Raw genomic sequence first — 15,027 nt, 5'->3', positions numbered from 1 at the left:
AAATAAATGTTTACGAGAAGATTTCATGTGAGGGACGAAGAATACGACATCTCGTTACACAGGGTCAAATCAGATCACTTAGCTGTTATATGCCCAAACGGTCACAGTGTTATGGTTAACAGTGCATTAATAAATTAATCAAGTATGCATGAGGAAAACAAATGGATCAGTTAGTTTATAACGTACACCAGTAATACCATACAATAGTCCCTCACAGGACGTGCGTCACTACCCAGTTCAGAGAAATGGCATCACCCATAGCGGAGATAAACGCCACCCTCTATTGACAACAGATAGAATTTGGAATAGACTTTTGTGAAAGCTGGTTATTAGTGCTTTCATCGATGCTAATATTCTTTATATCCGTCATTCTCGTGACACTCCTGTCCTCGCAATCCGTCCTTTCATATCATTCTCTGTAGTATGCCGAGTTACCCGTTGTAATATGTATTTGGCATTTGCTCGAATGGATAGAACATGGTCGTCGCCAAGTCGTCTATGATGTGTCTTACATATAAACACGGTTCGCACTAAACAGTGTGTTGTCAACAACGGGGAAAATGTCGCTACCATTATTGAATACACCCGTTAGCTACGAGTCGGAGAAGCCGCCAGGAATCACCGAGAAATCTGGCACTATCGTCAGACGCGATAAAACTCAGGAGACCGTGCTTGATGACCGATTGAAATTAAGTCGACTGCCAACCATTGTCAGCATACAGGAAGCTACAAAAAACGATTTATATAGTTCTGATATTTTGGACACGAATTTACAAAAAGCGATACGGCGAGCAAGAGAGCGGATCGCGCGAGGAGAGCTACCCTACGAAGCCGAGGAATGGAGACTTCCTGGGGCACCATTACCCGCCAGACCGGATTATTCACGTGCCTGTCCACGGTTTATCCGTCCTCCTTTCACATCAAGCAGAAATCGCAATAGACATCATAATGTTGAAGACACATATGGTGTAGCATCTTCGGTAAGTTTATGTGTTACTATGGCAAACGATATTAACGCAATTTGGTAAAACAGTATTGTTGGTGAGAATATGTAAGAACGTATAATGTAGATTGAATACTTGAAACAATAATATTGAACTTGGCTGGTTATCTTTAATGACAATGCATTCAGCTTATTTTTAACGCTTGACTTCAGTTTGTTCATATATACCCTAGGGTTTGACCTGTGACCTACAGTGTCCTCCCTTGTTCCTAACAAACACCTGAAAATAAACATCAGGACTTTATTCGCATAGATCCCAGTATAGTCCCATGGTTTTGGTCACGATAACGATCAACAATGAACGCAAACAGTTATGTTGACGTCGCTGCTTTGCTAGACTGGCTAAACGTGGTTTGAAGGACAATTACAATCTAACTGTGTAAGCATCGGAACAGGTGCGTTTAAGCACCGGCCTCGGTTGTCGGAAACCTTGTTGCGGGAAATCAAACACATTTGTCGGTGTTTTACGCGATTTCCGTTAATACTGTGCCCAACCTGTTTAACAGTCATTGATTGTGAAGGGTGATTTCCGCTAGGTTAAACTACTATACAAACAACCAATCACTTTGCTTGATATTTCCAATTAGAGTGTTTCTAAATCAGAGCTTGTGTGTAAATTATTTTGCTATTAGCACAAGGCGGGAAACAGTTATGCGACACGGTTGCCCGTAACGATAGCCTGGGCGTCGTCCGTTTCGTGTCGAGTGGACGGTCGTTACTATAGTTATATTTAAGTCAATCGTCACTCGGGATGCATTGTCCAATTATATAACAAAGTAAGGCATGTTACTAGCAATATTGACATCGACGCTGTGACAATAAGAACGTTCAGTACTGCTATGACAATACAGTGAAGAGGCATACCCTTAAAGTCGTACTTAACGTTACAATGCTGCCAAGTGACGCGTTCGGATCCCACGGGGTTACTACATATGTCCGATTACAGGACAGATCATATCACAGTGTATGCGGCCTTATCTATACATTTAGTACGTATCTCGGCATTTATCAACAATTTAAGATCATTTTAATATTTTATTGACTTTTCAACTTGATCAGAAATCGATATCGACTTCACTGTGTTTGCGGTGTGTCCGCTGGACTAGATTATAATACAACAATCTCTAGGCATTCTCTCCACTATCATCACTGTATATATGGTGTGATTGTTCTGAACCCTGGGTTGTCACCATGGCAACGTGTGGTAGAATCGCGTGTACAGTTAATTGTTACGTTGAGCAATGACCCGGAACTCAACTTTGAAAGCCCTTTCCGTAATTGAAGTAAATCCTACAATAAGCATGCTTATATCATTAATCTGTAGTTTAGGGGGGTGTCCGGTGGGTAGGAGGATGTCCGGCGGGTATGGGGTGGATGATAAGCTTCTATGGATATGTGATATGAAAAGACAAAAATATTTAAAATTAGGTCTCGTTAAATAGGACTTATTTTCGGTCAGTGTATTATACTTTCAGAGCGTTGAGTAACCCGGCATGTAGCTGGCAATGCCGGAGAGACGGTTTGGTTTACATTGTGGAATGTCGACGAGACAGGTCTCTCCGCGTGTACAGACTATTTACAGAACCACATACCAATACACTTAATTTACCATCAAATATTGCGCTCTACTCCAGTATATGTTTGCTTTGCAGGTTAGCTTTTATACTGTCTTCAAACACAGCGTGTGTTGGCCAGTGTTGAAATGCATACATCGTATGTTTGTTTGCTTCACAGTTGTGCCGACGTGACAGTTATATTAATGTATTGAATAAAAGCTGGTCGAACCAATCCGTGTTGGTAGACTTCTGTTCAAATAAATCTATTAACGAATATATCACGATCGCATTCAGTTAAAACAAGATGGCTTCCCTGTATATGGAACATCCATCAAGGTAGAGTATATGAGAGGACGTCGTCTTGTTTTCATCATTTCGTCTCTATTGAAACAATGACAATCTGTCTGAGAAAAAAATTAACTGCATCACTGCACGTTCGTTTGAATGTACGCGAAAAGAGTACGGTCATTATGCTAAAATTACATAAAATATTCATTACAAGTAATCAATTTAGTATTTCATATATTAGTAGCATCCGTTGCTATAGCAACCGGTATGTGATTGATAAACATGTTTGCCGAGAGAAGACAGCGGATGAGAAGAACCTCTGTTAATTTCCCTTTTTATATTTGACCTGTATTCAATCGAATCCTCCATTAGTCATACGAACGGATTAACTGGCTTAGCGTCAATCACGGTTTATCCCGGCAACAAAATGAAGACTTGTGCGCTTGGGATCGGCCATTTACTTGATAGGTGAATAAGCTCGTAACATAAATAGTTCAAATGTGTTCTTGGGGTGTGTTGAATCTCGGCGTGGTCAATCGTATTAAGACGACAAAAAAAGCTTCCTACACGTCTATCAAACGAATAATCAAATAAAAGAAGTCCATTTAAACACAATGTAAAAACAAACAGTTTCACTGAACGAGGGATTCAGCGATAGTGTCTCATAAAACAAATGTGCTGAATGGGAATGGCCACAATAATATCAAATGCAGAGTTATTATATGCTTTATCTAATCCGAAATGATTATCGTAAGTTGCCATGGCAACATGATTTGTTGTCATTTGTGGCCATTATCGTGATTTGTTGGGCATGTTGAAAGCGTAATGACGTGTACTACAATGCATGTATTATATTTAAACATACATCTACGCACTCTTTTTAACGGCGAGATTTTGTTGAACAATAAACGTCGTCTGCATTTTAATGTCTCGGGATGAAAGCAGTGAAAATATAGACGCGGTAAATGGCATTCGAGACAAGTGTACGGCATATGTGAAGTGACGGTTATTGCTTCTTGGGAGCTCAGAAAATTTACTGGGTTTATTAATATCAGATTTGGCATTGCAGAGTTTTAATATCATTGGTTTATGAAGAAAACATTATATTGTGGAATTAGAATTTAATTGGGTTTTAATTTAGAGAATTTACTATATCAGTTAAATAAGCAAAAATCAAAACAGTAGAATTGTACACTCCGGAATGAATATTTTTGTTATATCATCATTTATAAATATTTATGAATGATGGTTAAAGTAAAAAAACGGCTTGAATAACTTACTAGAATCACAGTGCCTTAGAGAATGTACATCACTCGTATATAGTATCTTTCCATACATGTATGTTATTATTATTGAGATAAACCCCCAAAACGATCCAACAACGACCCGTCTATTTTTGGACTTGCATGAAGCGAAACATCTTCCGAGAATGTTTTATAAATATATCATAAATTGAAAAAAATGGCATGCCTTCATGAAACTGAGCGTAAACCAATAATATATTTTACACTCATTGTATACGTCGTATTGTTCCCATATCGAACAGGACTCTGGTTGGTTAAATCATTTCAAGTTGTTTGTTATAAATCCAGTAATTAATAATCCCGGTGATTAATGCATTCATTAATAGCGAGTTGTACGATGCATCCCACTGCATATATATCCGGTCCTGTGGGTTGGCCTCTGCTCTTAATTGATGTCCAATAGGGATGAATTACGGAGTTAAGACCCCGGGGTTAAGCCACTAAAGCAATAACACGACACGAGTCTATATCAAACGTATTTCCTTCTTCCGTTGTTATAATATTGTAACGTAGATACAAGTACCACATAATTAATTACGTGAACTACTACAGCTTGATAGCAATGATTAATGAGCAGCTATACGTTACGAAGTCACGCAATGTATTCATTATTCGCTGGATTTTAATTTCTCTATTTTCGTTAATAAGTGAAATTTGCTAAATTAAATCCTGGTGAACTTGTAGAATATTAACTCATTGGTTTACCTGTCAAGGTCGTGAACTTAAAACCCAGTACAATTGCTCACAACGTCAAAATAGTGAAAATAAATGGTTTTACAGTATGTATAGAGATGGCTATATTTCTTTGTGTCACTGGGATTTGTACGACCTGGTCTGAGTAATGTATGACAAATTGTAGTCATGTTAATCGAACACTATAAACCGATGACATATGTTATACATACCATACTAGAGATGGTACGGAGACAACAATAATATGCAGCATGTAGGATGCAATGAACCTCGTCAGTTCTAATAAATGTCATCTATTATTTATATAACATATGTGATGAAGACAACATCTTAATTACCTGACGTCCCGATTTCAAATTATTAATTTATAATATTATCACCTCAAACAGAATGACGTCAGTCTGACGTATCTGTTGGATTATATGCCATTATATGCAATCAAATGGTTCGTATGGCGAGAAATAATGAATTCATGGAATATATTTTATATGCTTCGTTTTCTGAACTGTTTACATATGTCCAGTGTAATGTTTGTTTGGTACACTCGACTTGCATGGTTACATCGGGTTGTTCTTTTCTCTCGTGGACGGTGCATTCAAATGTCGCAGAGAATTATTTACAGACACAATGAACGTCTTCCATTGGAAATGTTCAATTGTACTTTTAATTTCGCTTGAGTTGATTCAATTGTTACAATTAACTCAGAAAATGCTTCATTGATCTACAGTCTTGTCACTAAGCAACGCGGTCAATGCAATTTCAATTGCTTCATGAAATGGCGCGTGGAAATAAGGTGACGTCAGCGATGACGTTTGTAGCTGATAAATCTTATTCAAAGTGATGTAAACAAAGTTTATTAACTTATTCTTCGCATTGTGTCATGATCTATGTTTATACACAGTCCCTCTATCCTCTATCTATAGGGGAATGTGGTTTATACACAGTCCCTCTATCCTCTATCTATAGGGGAATGTGGTTTATACACAGTCCCTCTATCCTCTATCTATAGGGGAATGTGGTTTATACACAGTCCCTCTATCCTCTATCTATAGGGGAATGTGGTTTATACAACTATTGGGTGTCCATACATGTCTGGGTGAGATCGACGCCCGCCGTGGAGATGTCACCAATAAGCTAGAGGAATGCCGGATATTAAACATCAAACTTGGTCCTTGCTATTTGCAGCCAAGACAAACCCATTGCACCGATCACACACAGTTAGCTACATCAATGTACATTATGATTAATTCGATTAGGTATTCCAGTGGATTCGGAATAACCGTGGATGCCCTTTTTCTAATGGCGAGAGCTGACTGAGTGTAGTCCCTGATTAATGTATTCGCCTGGGAACCCACACTGCTCATGCTACACCCCGGAGCATCCAATGTGTAAGATAACGGCGAGATATCGATCGTATCCGTATTAAATACACCCCTGAAATTATCTTACGGCATTTTCCAAGTCTTGGCTACTTTTACACGTAACATTACTCTCTTTATTTCGATAATAATAAATGGAATCCGAATTGTTTTGTTCACCAGTCCCTCTGTCCCTCAGGAGTTCATGTCGTGTTGAAAATAATGGTATCAGAATAATACGGTCACATGAAAGGTTCTTACTTGGATTCAATTAAATGAAACTGCAGACCACATAAGCAGCTTATGCATGCATTGAATAAAACGAACAAGAAAGAGCAGTACAATTATTTAAGATTGGACTAATATAACTCGTACCGTGGTGGCTAAAACCGTATATATAATCCCTAGCGGTCAATAATGAACACAACTGTCCGCGGGACAATAAAATAAAACAACTGCGCAATTCACTTAGACTACCTACAGGCACACCTGTTTGTGTTGTCGCTCGGCTGTTTTATTTTGTTTGTTCTTTTTTTACTGTTATTTTGTTTCCAGGTCATTTCTTTTGACTTAAACTCTCGGTTGCTGGACAATAACTGGTGATTGCACTCGTTTTTATTTACTGGCAGTCGACGGGGTGTATCTTGTTATGGGACCACACAATACACGAGACACACACCCTTAGTATTAACTAGGTTCGTTGAACAGGTCTGAGTCACGTGTCTCGGACTTATTTATTATTTGTACAAAGCGTCCGTCCTCTATCTATTCTAACTGCTGTGTGAGAATGTAAATTTGCCGATGTTTCTGCTACTTAAATACAAGTACATGGAAATGTTCGGAAATGACGTGTTTTAACGTGAATGTTACCGCTAGTTTGATTTAGTGCAAAGGTCATTCATTCTTTTGGTAGAATGACAACAGTGTCAACTAAAAGAATGACCATTGTCTTTTAGAGATACATACACACAAGGGAGGGAAGAAAACTTGTCAAGTGGTTTTCATGTGTATGGTTACCAAGGACGCTATTTAGACTGGTTGCTGGGGGATCACCACGTGATATGGATGGCCAAGGGTCACCCTTCCTACACACTAAGGTGTGGTTGTTTACCTGGCACTAGTTAAAGTCGTATAGAGAAAATAATCGAGGTGATTTATTATTAGGAAGTCGGTAACTACGACTAGATAAGCTTGAAAATAGTCCTTGAATGTTACTTACATATTACATGATTGACTTGGTGACAATTACGTATAAGCACCGGTATTTTGCTCACTACTACAAGGGTATAAATAAAGTAAAATATACCGAGGTGGAATTTGTTAGATATACGACAAGGTTGCCTTGGGTTACATCACAATACCTCTATCTCGAGCGATGTGTTCACATTACTGCGATTAGAACAGTGAATTCCTCCAATATTCATGTAGTTATGATATACTGTTAAATAATAAAGTACAATTGAGTAGGCATAACAGGACACAGTACTGCCTGTACATACGTAGTGTCCTCTACAGCTGCCCGACTAAACTTACACTCCCATGGACGACAAACATCTGTAAACCAGCATTGTGCATATAAAATCAATGAGTTCACGTTTTATTTTTAAAAAAAAATATCTAAGCCATAAAATTACAAGTGTAACAATGAAGCTAGATCTACAAAAATAATGGAAAGTCGATCCAGCTGAATGAAGGTGAACATTTCTAATTACAATTATGCCTAAATATATTATCTGTTAGCAAAACCATGCATATATGGACCTAAATGTTGTGTACAATTTAACATAAAATGACCATGGTAGTGATGATACAAGCGTGTATGCATGGGTGCCTACAACACAATGTAAATCCTGATTTAACCCATGTTAATTGCCTTCGTTAAATCGTACTTGCCTTGAATACTTACTGCACCAGTTATCAAAACACTACAAAGTCGATATGTCGACCACATAGACTCATTCCTATGCGTCTATTAATCACCAGAATCGTAAGTAAAATGCACTAAAACACCATTGCTTATCTTTGGTCAATCCAGAAAATATAGTAAAATACACCACAGGTAACCTTTGGTCAATTTCATGGTTAAAAGTAAGATACAACACAAGACAAATTGTGTCAATGCAGAGAATTAAGTAAAAATACACCACGGGTATATATGGTTAACTCAAAGCATATGTAATAATACTGGTCTCTTTGGTCAATCAATAACATTTAAATGAATTGGATTAATTGAATTTCTTAATCCTAAAAGTGTTAGTAGACATTGTCAGTAAAACGATATTTCTTTCCACATTATCCACGTGCAAGTACAGGAGTAGTTAGAACTCACATATGTATTATGTATAGTGCTGGTAACAATCAGGAACAAAACTTAACTAAAAGCGAAAATATGACAGGGTGTGTTGGTGGTAAAGAATGTATGTATGGTTGTACAGACCCTGCTCACGAAAATACGCATGGAATCAAATACTGATTTATAATGGCAAACCTCAATTTTTTATATTGAAGATTTTGGTATCTCGTGTCACTTCGTACAACGCGTTCTCACATACCAAGGGAAAGTAAAGTACGATGACCTATGTGAACCAGTCAATGAAAGTAACAATAATGAGATTTATACTTTCCCGTTGGCTTAGTTCGTAATGTCTGCCCAATACAACATGTGTGTCCAATAGATTGGATAATTGTGAACACATCGTTGGTTATATTTGGGTGTCTTACAGTAACCATGGTACCAGCCATATTGCCATAATAATGAAATTCTTTTCACATCATCATAGCAGTATCTCACAGTGACCGTCATAATTTAGAATGCGTGACCGTGTTGCATATATTTTTGCGAGGAGGCGTCGGTAAATGTAAGCACCATGGAGTACGACTCATAGTTGTGTACCGTGTTAATGATAGGTGCCGTCATCTATTCTCGGGGCGGACATTCGGGCATTTCACCTAGCAACCATCACGGTGAAAACAAAGGCCGAAAACTCTCGGAAAACGGTTCATTGGCCCCTGCGTGTTTAACATCTATAAATTTGGTTGTTCAGGATTACTACAAAGTTAGGTTTGTGTTGTTTTCTGCACGGAATTTAGCTATTTTCACCGACGTAGCTTCGCTTTCGAAAATAACAAGAAGTTCTTCCTAAAAATTACGCATTGATTATCGGCGAATCACACGTATGTCATCACAAGGATACCATACACAGCTACGTAGCGATTGGGTGTTGGATGCAATATCTGAATACGCTAATGTTCAACTGCTACGTTATCGTCCTCATTTGGTATATAATAAGTTCAAATATTCTAAATTGGCGATAAATCAACTATCTTCAAATTAACTAATTAACTCATTATATGAATCGAATTATTAGTTTTTGTTACACTCATATTTCGCCACTTGGTGGCGCTACGTTCTGGTCTATTCTCCACCCGTTTCATGTAAAACGTTCCGGTTCAGAGTTACCGTGCCGTGAGTTATAATTATCGTTTGCCTTTACTTAAGATTTACATTTTAACGGAATTAATATTGGTAACACAACGAGAATGTTGTGAGGGCGTAGTCCAAAACAATTCTCCGTTCGTCCGTGATACACCCCGGCTGCTTAGATTTAGTATCGGATAATGCACAAGTAGGGCGCAATCATTTACACGAATGTCCTGTTTTCAAGTTTGACTAATTTTCTAAAGTGAAAACTCTTCGTTCTAAGACTTTATTAAGATTTAACGTATTAACGTGAATGCAATCGATAGACGGTATAGTTAACCTATTCTCTCTTTTTTTTTTATTTTAGGCGCCCGCTGAATTGGAATCAGCCGTTGGGGGCGTTACGTTCCTGCCACCACTCGGGGAAGACATGTGAGTTTTCTATTTTAAAAAAATATCATGAATCACTGACTATGGTATATTTACGTTTAGGTAACGAACTATAACACAGCGGCATAATTGGGTCACCAAGGGTCAATTACTTGTGATAAAAAGTCGAAACCTACGGTATAGTACACAGAAATTTCTCGGTTCGTTACGTAGTGAAGAATCTGTCACTGGTTGCAGACAGTTATTCACCATTACAGAATAATACAATTAATATTTGATTTGTTCACATATCTCGGATTACTGAGTTCCCTTTGATTTTTGGGCAGCGTGTCGAATTGGAAACAACCTGCACGGCTCCACGCGCTGACATGTCTTGTGTTGAATGACATTGTCATGACGTTTTTAACACTCAACAATTGGCCGTATCTGTACATGAATCTGGCAGTTAGACAATATGGGTAGCTTAGATGTAGTAATATTATTATTATTCGTGACCAAATGAATAATTTTTAAACTACTGAGTGCAATAACTCGCGTCTAAAGAGTGACATTTAATCATAAGTTTCATAATGGCGAGCGGACTGTCAATAGTAGGAAAAAAAGTTGAATTCCAGACACCGACATACTCTCCAAGACGCAACAGGTACGTAATAGACCGGCGGATGTAAAAGGACATATTTTGTGACAGTTGTGTCTGTTTCATAAGTCGAACAACGAAATCATGTTAATTGTGGAGAATTGTTGTTATTCGTGCTGATTTCGTCGAAGAATTTTTCAATTTTTTAAGGTTCGGGTGTAGTAATTTTAATGTCAAGCAGTTTCGTGTGCAACCATCGTGTGCAACGACGAACATTTGAGGTCGAATCGTCGTGCCTGGAAGAAAATAGTCCACAAAAAATATAGGATATTAATGACTATTAGCTTTACCAGAACACAGATAAGCTTAAGGTTCTGTAAATTAGTTTTCAATTAAAACGTACAAATTGAACTTCAGTCACGTTAACATAGTTTTACTTACAGTTTCAAAAAAAGTATTAGGTATAGTCATATGAATTTTTATTTTACTGAATTTGCCGTATTCAAAAAATAGGTTGGGTCGACAACTTTCCCGTTGTTTGAGCTATGCCAGCGGTAAGCCAACACCAGCCAGACATTGTTTCTGGAAGTTACCAACATTTCGTAAATATTTGCAGATTAGTCATAGACATAGTCATGACTGGTACTCTACGACGATTACAATTGACATTACACACATTATCACTCACACTACATACAAATTTATTATGAATTCACTGCAAATGCAATGATTTCCTATCTAAATATATTTTGATTATATTGGTTTATACTCATGTATATGCATTTGTATTGTATATTGAGTCGGATAATTACTATTTTGAATGTTTGTTTCATTTCAGATTTTTTGAAACCTTGGATAATTTTCCAACACTCTATCCCTTTCCTGTTGATGATTTTAAGACTATTGGTCGTCTACCTAAACAGAAAGTCTACTTGCCATTCGTGGACACAGCGGTGCTGCATCCCAAATTTGTTACCTCAATAGAAATTCGTGACAAGCAATATGAGATCCCCACGTTTTGCTACGGTTGCCGAGGCTTTGTCGATCCGTTCCACGAACACGATGGCGAGCATAAATCGAAAGACGACAAGGAAGAAATAGGGGACATTCATCTTCCACCTGGATTATGCTACGCGTGCGCTCTAAGTAATGTCCCACAGTAAGTATATTCGTTGTCATAACAACCATTGATTATTTTAAATCTGTATGCTCTTTACGACCCATCTTTTGCGACTTATAAATCGCAATGCATCATGGTCAGCGTTAACCTACTGTGAAACAAACACATAGTTCCTTTATTTTGTTAGTTGTTGAGTACACGGCATTATTTGACCCTTGTACATGCTGCCAAGTTCAGCGTGTTTGTGCGTTTGTACACCCTGAAAGTTGACATGAAATTGACACGTGACATATGTATGTAGCACCTGTACAGTACATGGTGGTGTGTTAATTTCAACTCCGTCTCTGCCGGTTACAGTTTTTACCAGTTTTTCGGGGTTTTGAAACGGATAATGGCCTCCCAACTAATTGTTCGTGGTTCAAATATGGTCATTGCACCACCTCGGTAGGTAGGACTCATGGCAAAGTATGTTGTAAACTATGGGGGGGGGGGTAAAAAAGATATCGTTGTAGGCTGCTGGGTCGTATAATCGTGACTTCGTACCGTACTTGGTTAATAAACACGTTGTACGATTGTTATGCGACCGTGAAATCGAGCATATCTTGCGATCACGAAGAGACACCTACTCATCTGTAACTTTATTTTATCGATTTAAACGAAAGATTTGGTCACAAAGCCTAATTACTTTGAGAGTTATGTTCTTCCTCCATGGTTGAAGTATGTCTACAGAGACAACATTATTTCGTGTATCTGAAACAAAGATTTGATTTGATTCATTTTATCTTTTCTAGTTTTCATCATGAACGACCTGTCAGAGTTGGTGGCGGTTTTTCGTATTTCCGACGAGACAAACCCATAGATTTTGGTATCCACATAACGCCACCATCACGTAAGCCTGTACCGGCACCTACACTAGTCCGTTATCAACGTAAGCAAAACACTACATACTCAAATATATCATGTAAAAAAAAAACTATTTTGTCCTCAATCTTTCTACAATTGTTATATCGTTGGTTGTTTTCTGTCATGCTGTGATGCAAGATAACAACAGTAATTCTCTCTTTAGTTGACCAGGGCAGTTACCAAGACAACGGACAAGGTGGTGTACAAGTAGATAAATTACAGGAACCCGCTCGCCATCCACCTACTGTAGCCAGAGAAGTGCCTCCAAGGTTCCCACAGTTTTTACTTGACGAAAACGCACAACCTAAGATATATGAAGGTTAGTTAGGTCACAATGATTACAAAGTAAATGGCGTATTAAACATGTATTTTCTATTCAGCAGTAATTTCTGAATTTATCGGTCGTTTTGAAAATATCATAGAACATTCTATCTGACCTAGTGTGTTGCCAATCACGTTGTATACAATACTTGCCAAATACAACTGTATATAGTACAGGGTAAATTAAAACATATGCATACTTATGTACGTACGTAAACAAATATAATAACATAAAGTTAAGAAATCATGATTTGCTTAAACTTAACTTTTGTATTATTATTGTTAATTCCCCGGACGTTCTCAGCTGTTTGCTACGCATGCTCCAAAGGTGATCATTCTATTTTCAAATCTCCTACGTTATGTGTCGTCATATAGTGACGTATCTGTTCTATCGTGACGCCATGTGTTATGATTAGTAAATATATAAATAAGTTAAAATAAATAAGATAAGATAAATAGGTTTCAGTGTTACATAGCTTTGTCTGACATTAACCTTGGCTGTATTTGTTTTTACCACGTGAGCAAAGATGCGGTTTCAGTAGTACCAATATTTCCGGTTTCCATGGACTAGTTAAGTATCAAGCTTACCGAACTAAATCATTATTGCGCTATTTTGAGTTGCGGCTATTGCTCCTATATTCACTGAAACGTGTTCTAAAAAATGTCCATTATAGAAGGAGGTATTGTTTCCGTGTGAATTAGACTGTAGTCGCATCTATGCTTGTATTCGTCACTGATTGAGAGAATTGTGAGTACTTACTCACAATTTTTATCATCCAAAACAATGTCAACTTATTTTCTTAAAACATAACAAGCCACAAACTAATGACAAGGCAATGTCATATTTTTTGAGTCACGATACATTCCGTTATAATACAGTGTTTCTCTGTGTAATGCACGTTTTTGTCGTTCTTTAAAAAGGTGACATCTTTCTTCAGTGTTTTGTGAATTGTACATCAACGCATGTATTAATACATTTTATTCTATTTTTTGTAAAAGTATGAAATTTATTTCAAGATAACATAAATATTTTAATTATGTATTGACAGCTGCGAATGAATATTATGTAAAACTTGCAATGACGTTCAGTTGTCAAGTTTGTAATTTCAGTACCACGTGATATGTATGTCGAAGTACGTCATCAAATTCTTCATTTTATTTACACACAATAACAATTTACTCGGCAGGTAATGTTTGAATCAAAATTTAATGCACGGCGACTTTGACATTGCCGGGTATGCACGGCGACTTTGACATTGCCGGGTATGCACGGCGACTTTGACATTGCCGGGTATGCACGGCGACTTTGACATTGCCGGGTATGCACGTCGACTTTGACATTGCCGGGTATGCACGGCGACTTTGACATTGCCGGGTATGCACGGCGACTTTGACATTGCCGGGTATGCACGTCGACTTTGACATTGCTGGGTATGCACGCCGACTTTGACATTGCCGGGTATGCACGGCGACTTTGACATTGCCGGGTATGCACGCCGACTTTGACATTGCCGGGTATGCACGCCGACTTTGACATTGCCGGGTATGCACGGCGACTTTGACATTGCCGGGTATGCACGTCGACTTTGACATTGCCGGGTATGCACGTCGACTTTGACATTGCCGGGTATGCACGGCGACTTTGACATTGCCGGGTATGCACGGCGACTTTGACATTGCCGGGTATGCACGGCGACTTTGACATTGCCGGGTATGCACGCCGACTTTGACATTGCCGGGTATGCACGTCGACTTTGACATTGCCGGGTATGCACGTCGACTTTGACATTGCCGGGTATGCACGGCGACTTTGACATTGCCGGGTATGCACGCCGACTTTGACATTGCCGGGTATGCACGGCGACTTTGACATTGCCGGGTATGCACGTCGACTTTGACATTGCCGGGTATGCACGGCGACTTTGACATTGCCGGGTATGCACGGCGACTTTGACATTGCCGGGTATGCACGGCGACTTTGACATTGCCGGGTATGCACGCCGACTTTGACATTGCCGGGTATGCACGTCGACTTTGACATTGCCGGGTATGCACGTCGACTTTGACATTGCCGGGTATGCACGTCGACTTTG

The 15,027-nt window shown here is 38.6% G+C and overlaps 1 protein-coding gene across 2 annotated transcripts in view; it reads left to right on the top strand.

The window, feature by feature from the left end:
- The first annotated feature begins 414 nt into the window (after positions 1-414).
- Positions 415-15,027, top strand: part of LOC100377985 (uncharacterized) — a 38,444-nt gene continuing 23,831 nt past the window's right edge. Inside the window, exons 1-6 of one of the 2 annotated variants that reach the window (XM_085508156.1) lie at positions 415-980; positions 9,991-10,055; positions 11,429-11,749; positions 12,502-12,638; positions 12,777-12,932; positions 13,239-13,262. In XM_085508156.1, coding sequence (XP_085364282.1) covers positions 561-980; positions 9,991-10,055; positions 11,429-11,749; positions 12,502-12,638; positions 12,777-12,932; positions 13,239-13,262 — 1,123 coding nt within the window. In that variant the 5' untranslated portion in view covers positions 415-560. The remainder of the gene's footprint in view (positions 981-9,990; positions 10,056-11,428; positions 11,750-12,501; positions 12,639-12,776; positions 12,933-13,238; positions 13,263-15,027) is intronic. The other variant, XM_085508157.1, reaches the window with a different exon arrangement.

The sequence above is a fragment of the Saccoglossus kowalevskii genome, chromosome 14, assembly GCF_978046115.1.
Source record: "Saccoglossus kowalevskii chromosome 14, keSacKowa6.1, whole genome shotgun sequence".
In the NCBI taxonomy this organism is placed as follows: Eukaryota; Metazoa; Hemichordata; class Enteropneusta; family Harrimaniidae; genus Saccoglossus; species Saccoglossus kowalevskii.
This window is presented reverse-complemented; position numbering and strand designations above follow the sequence as displayed.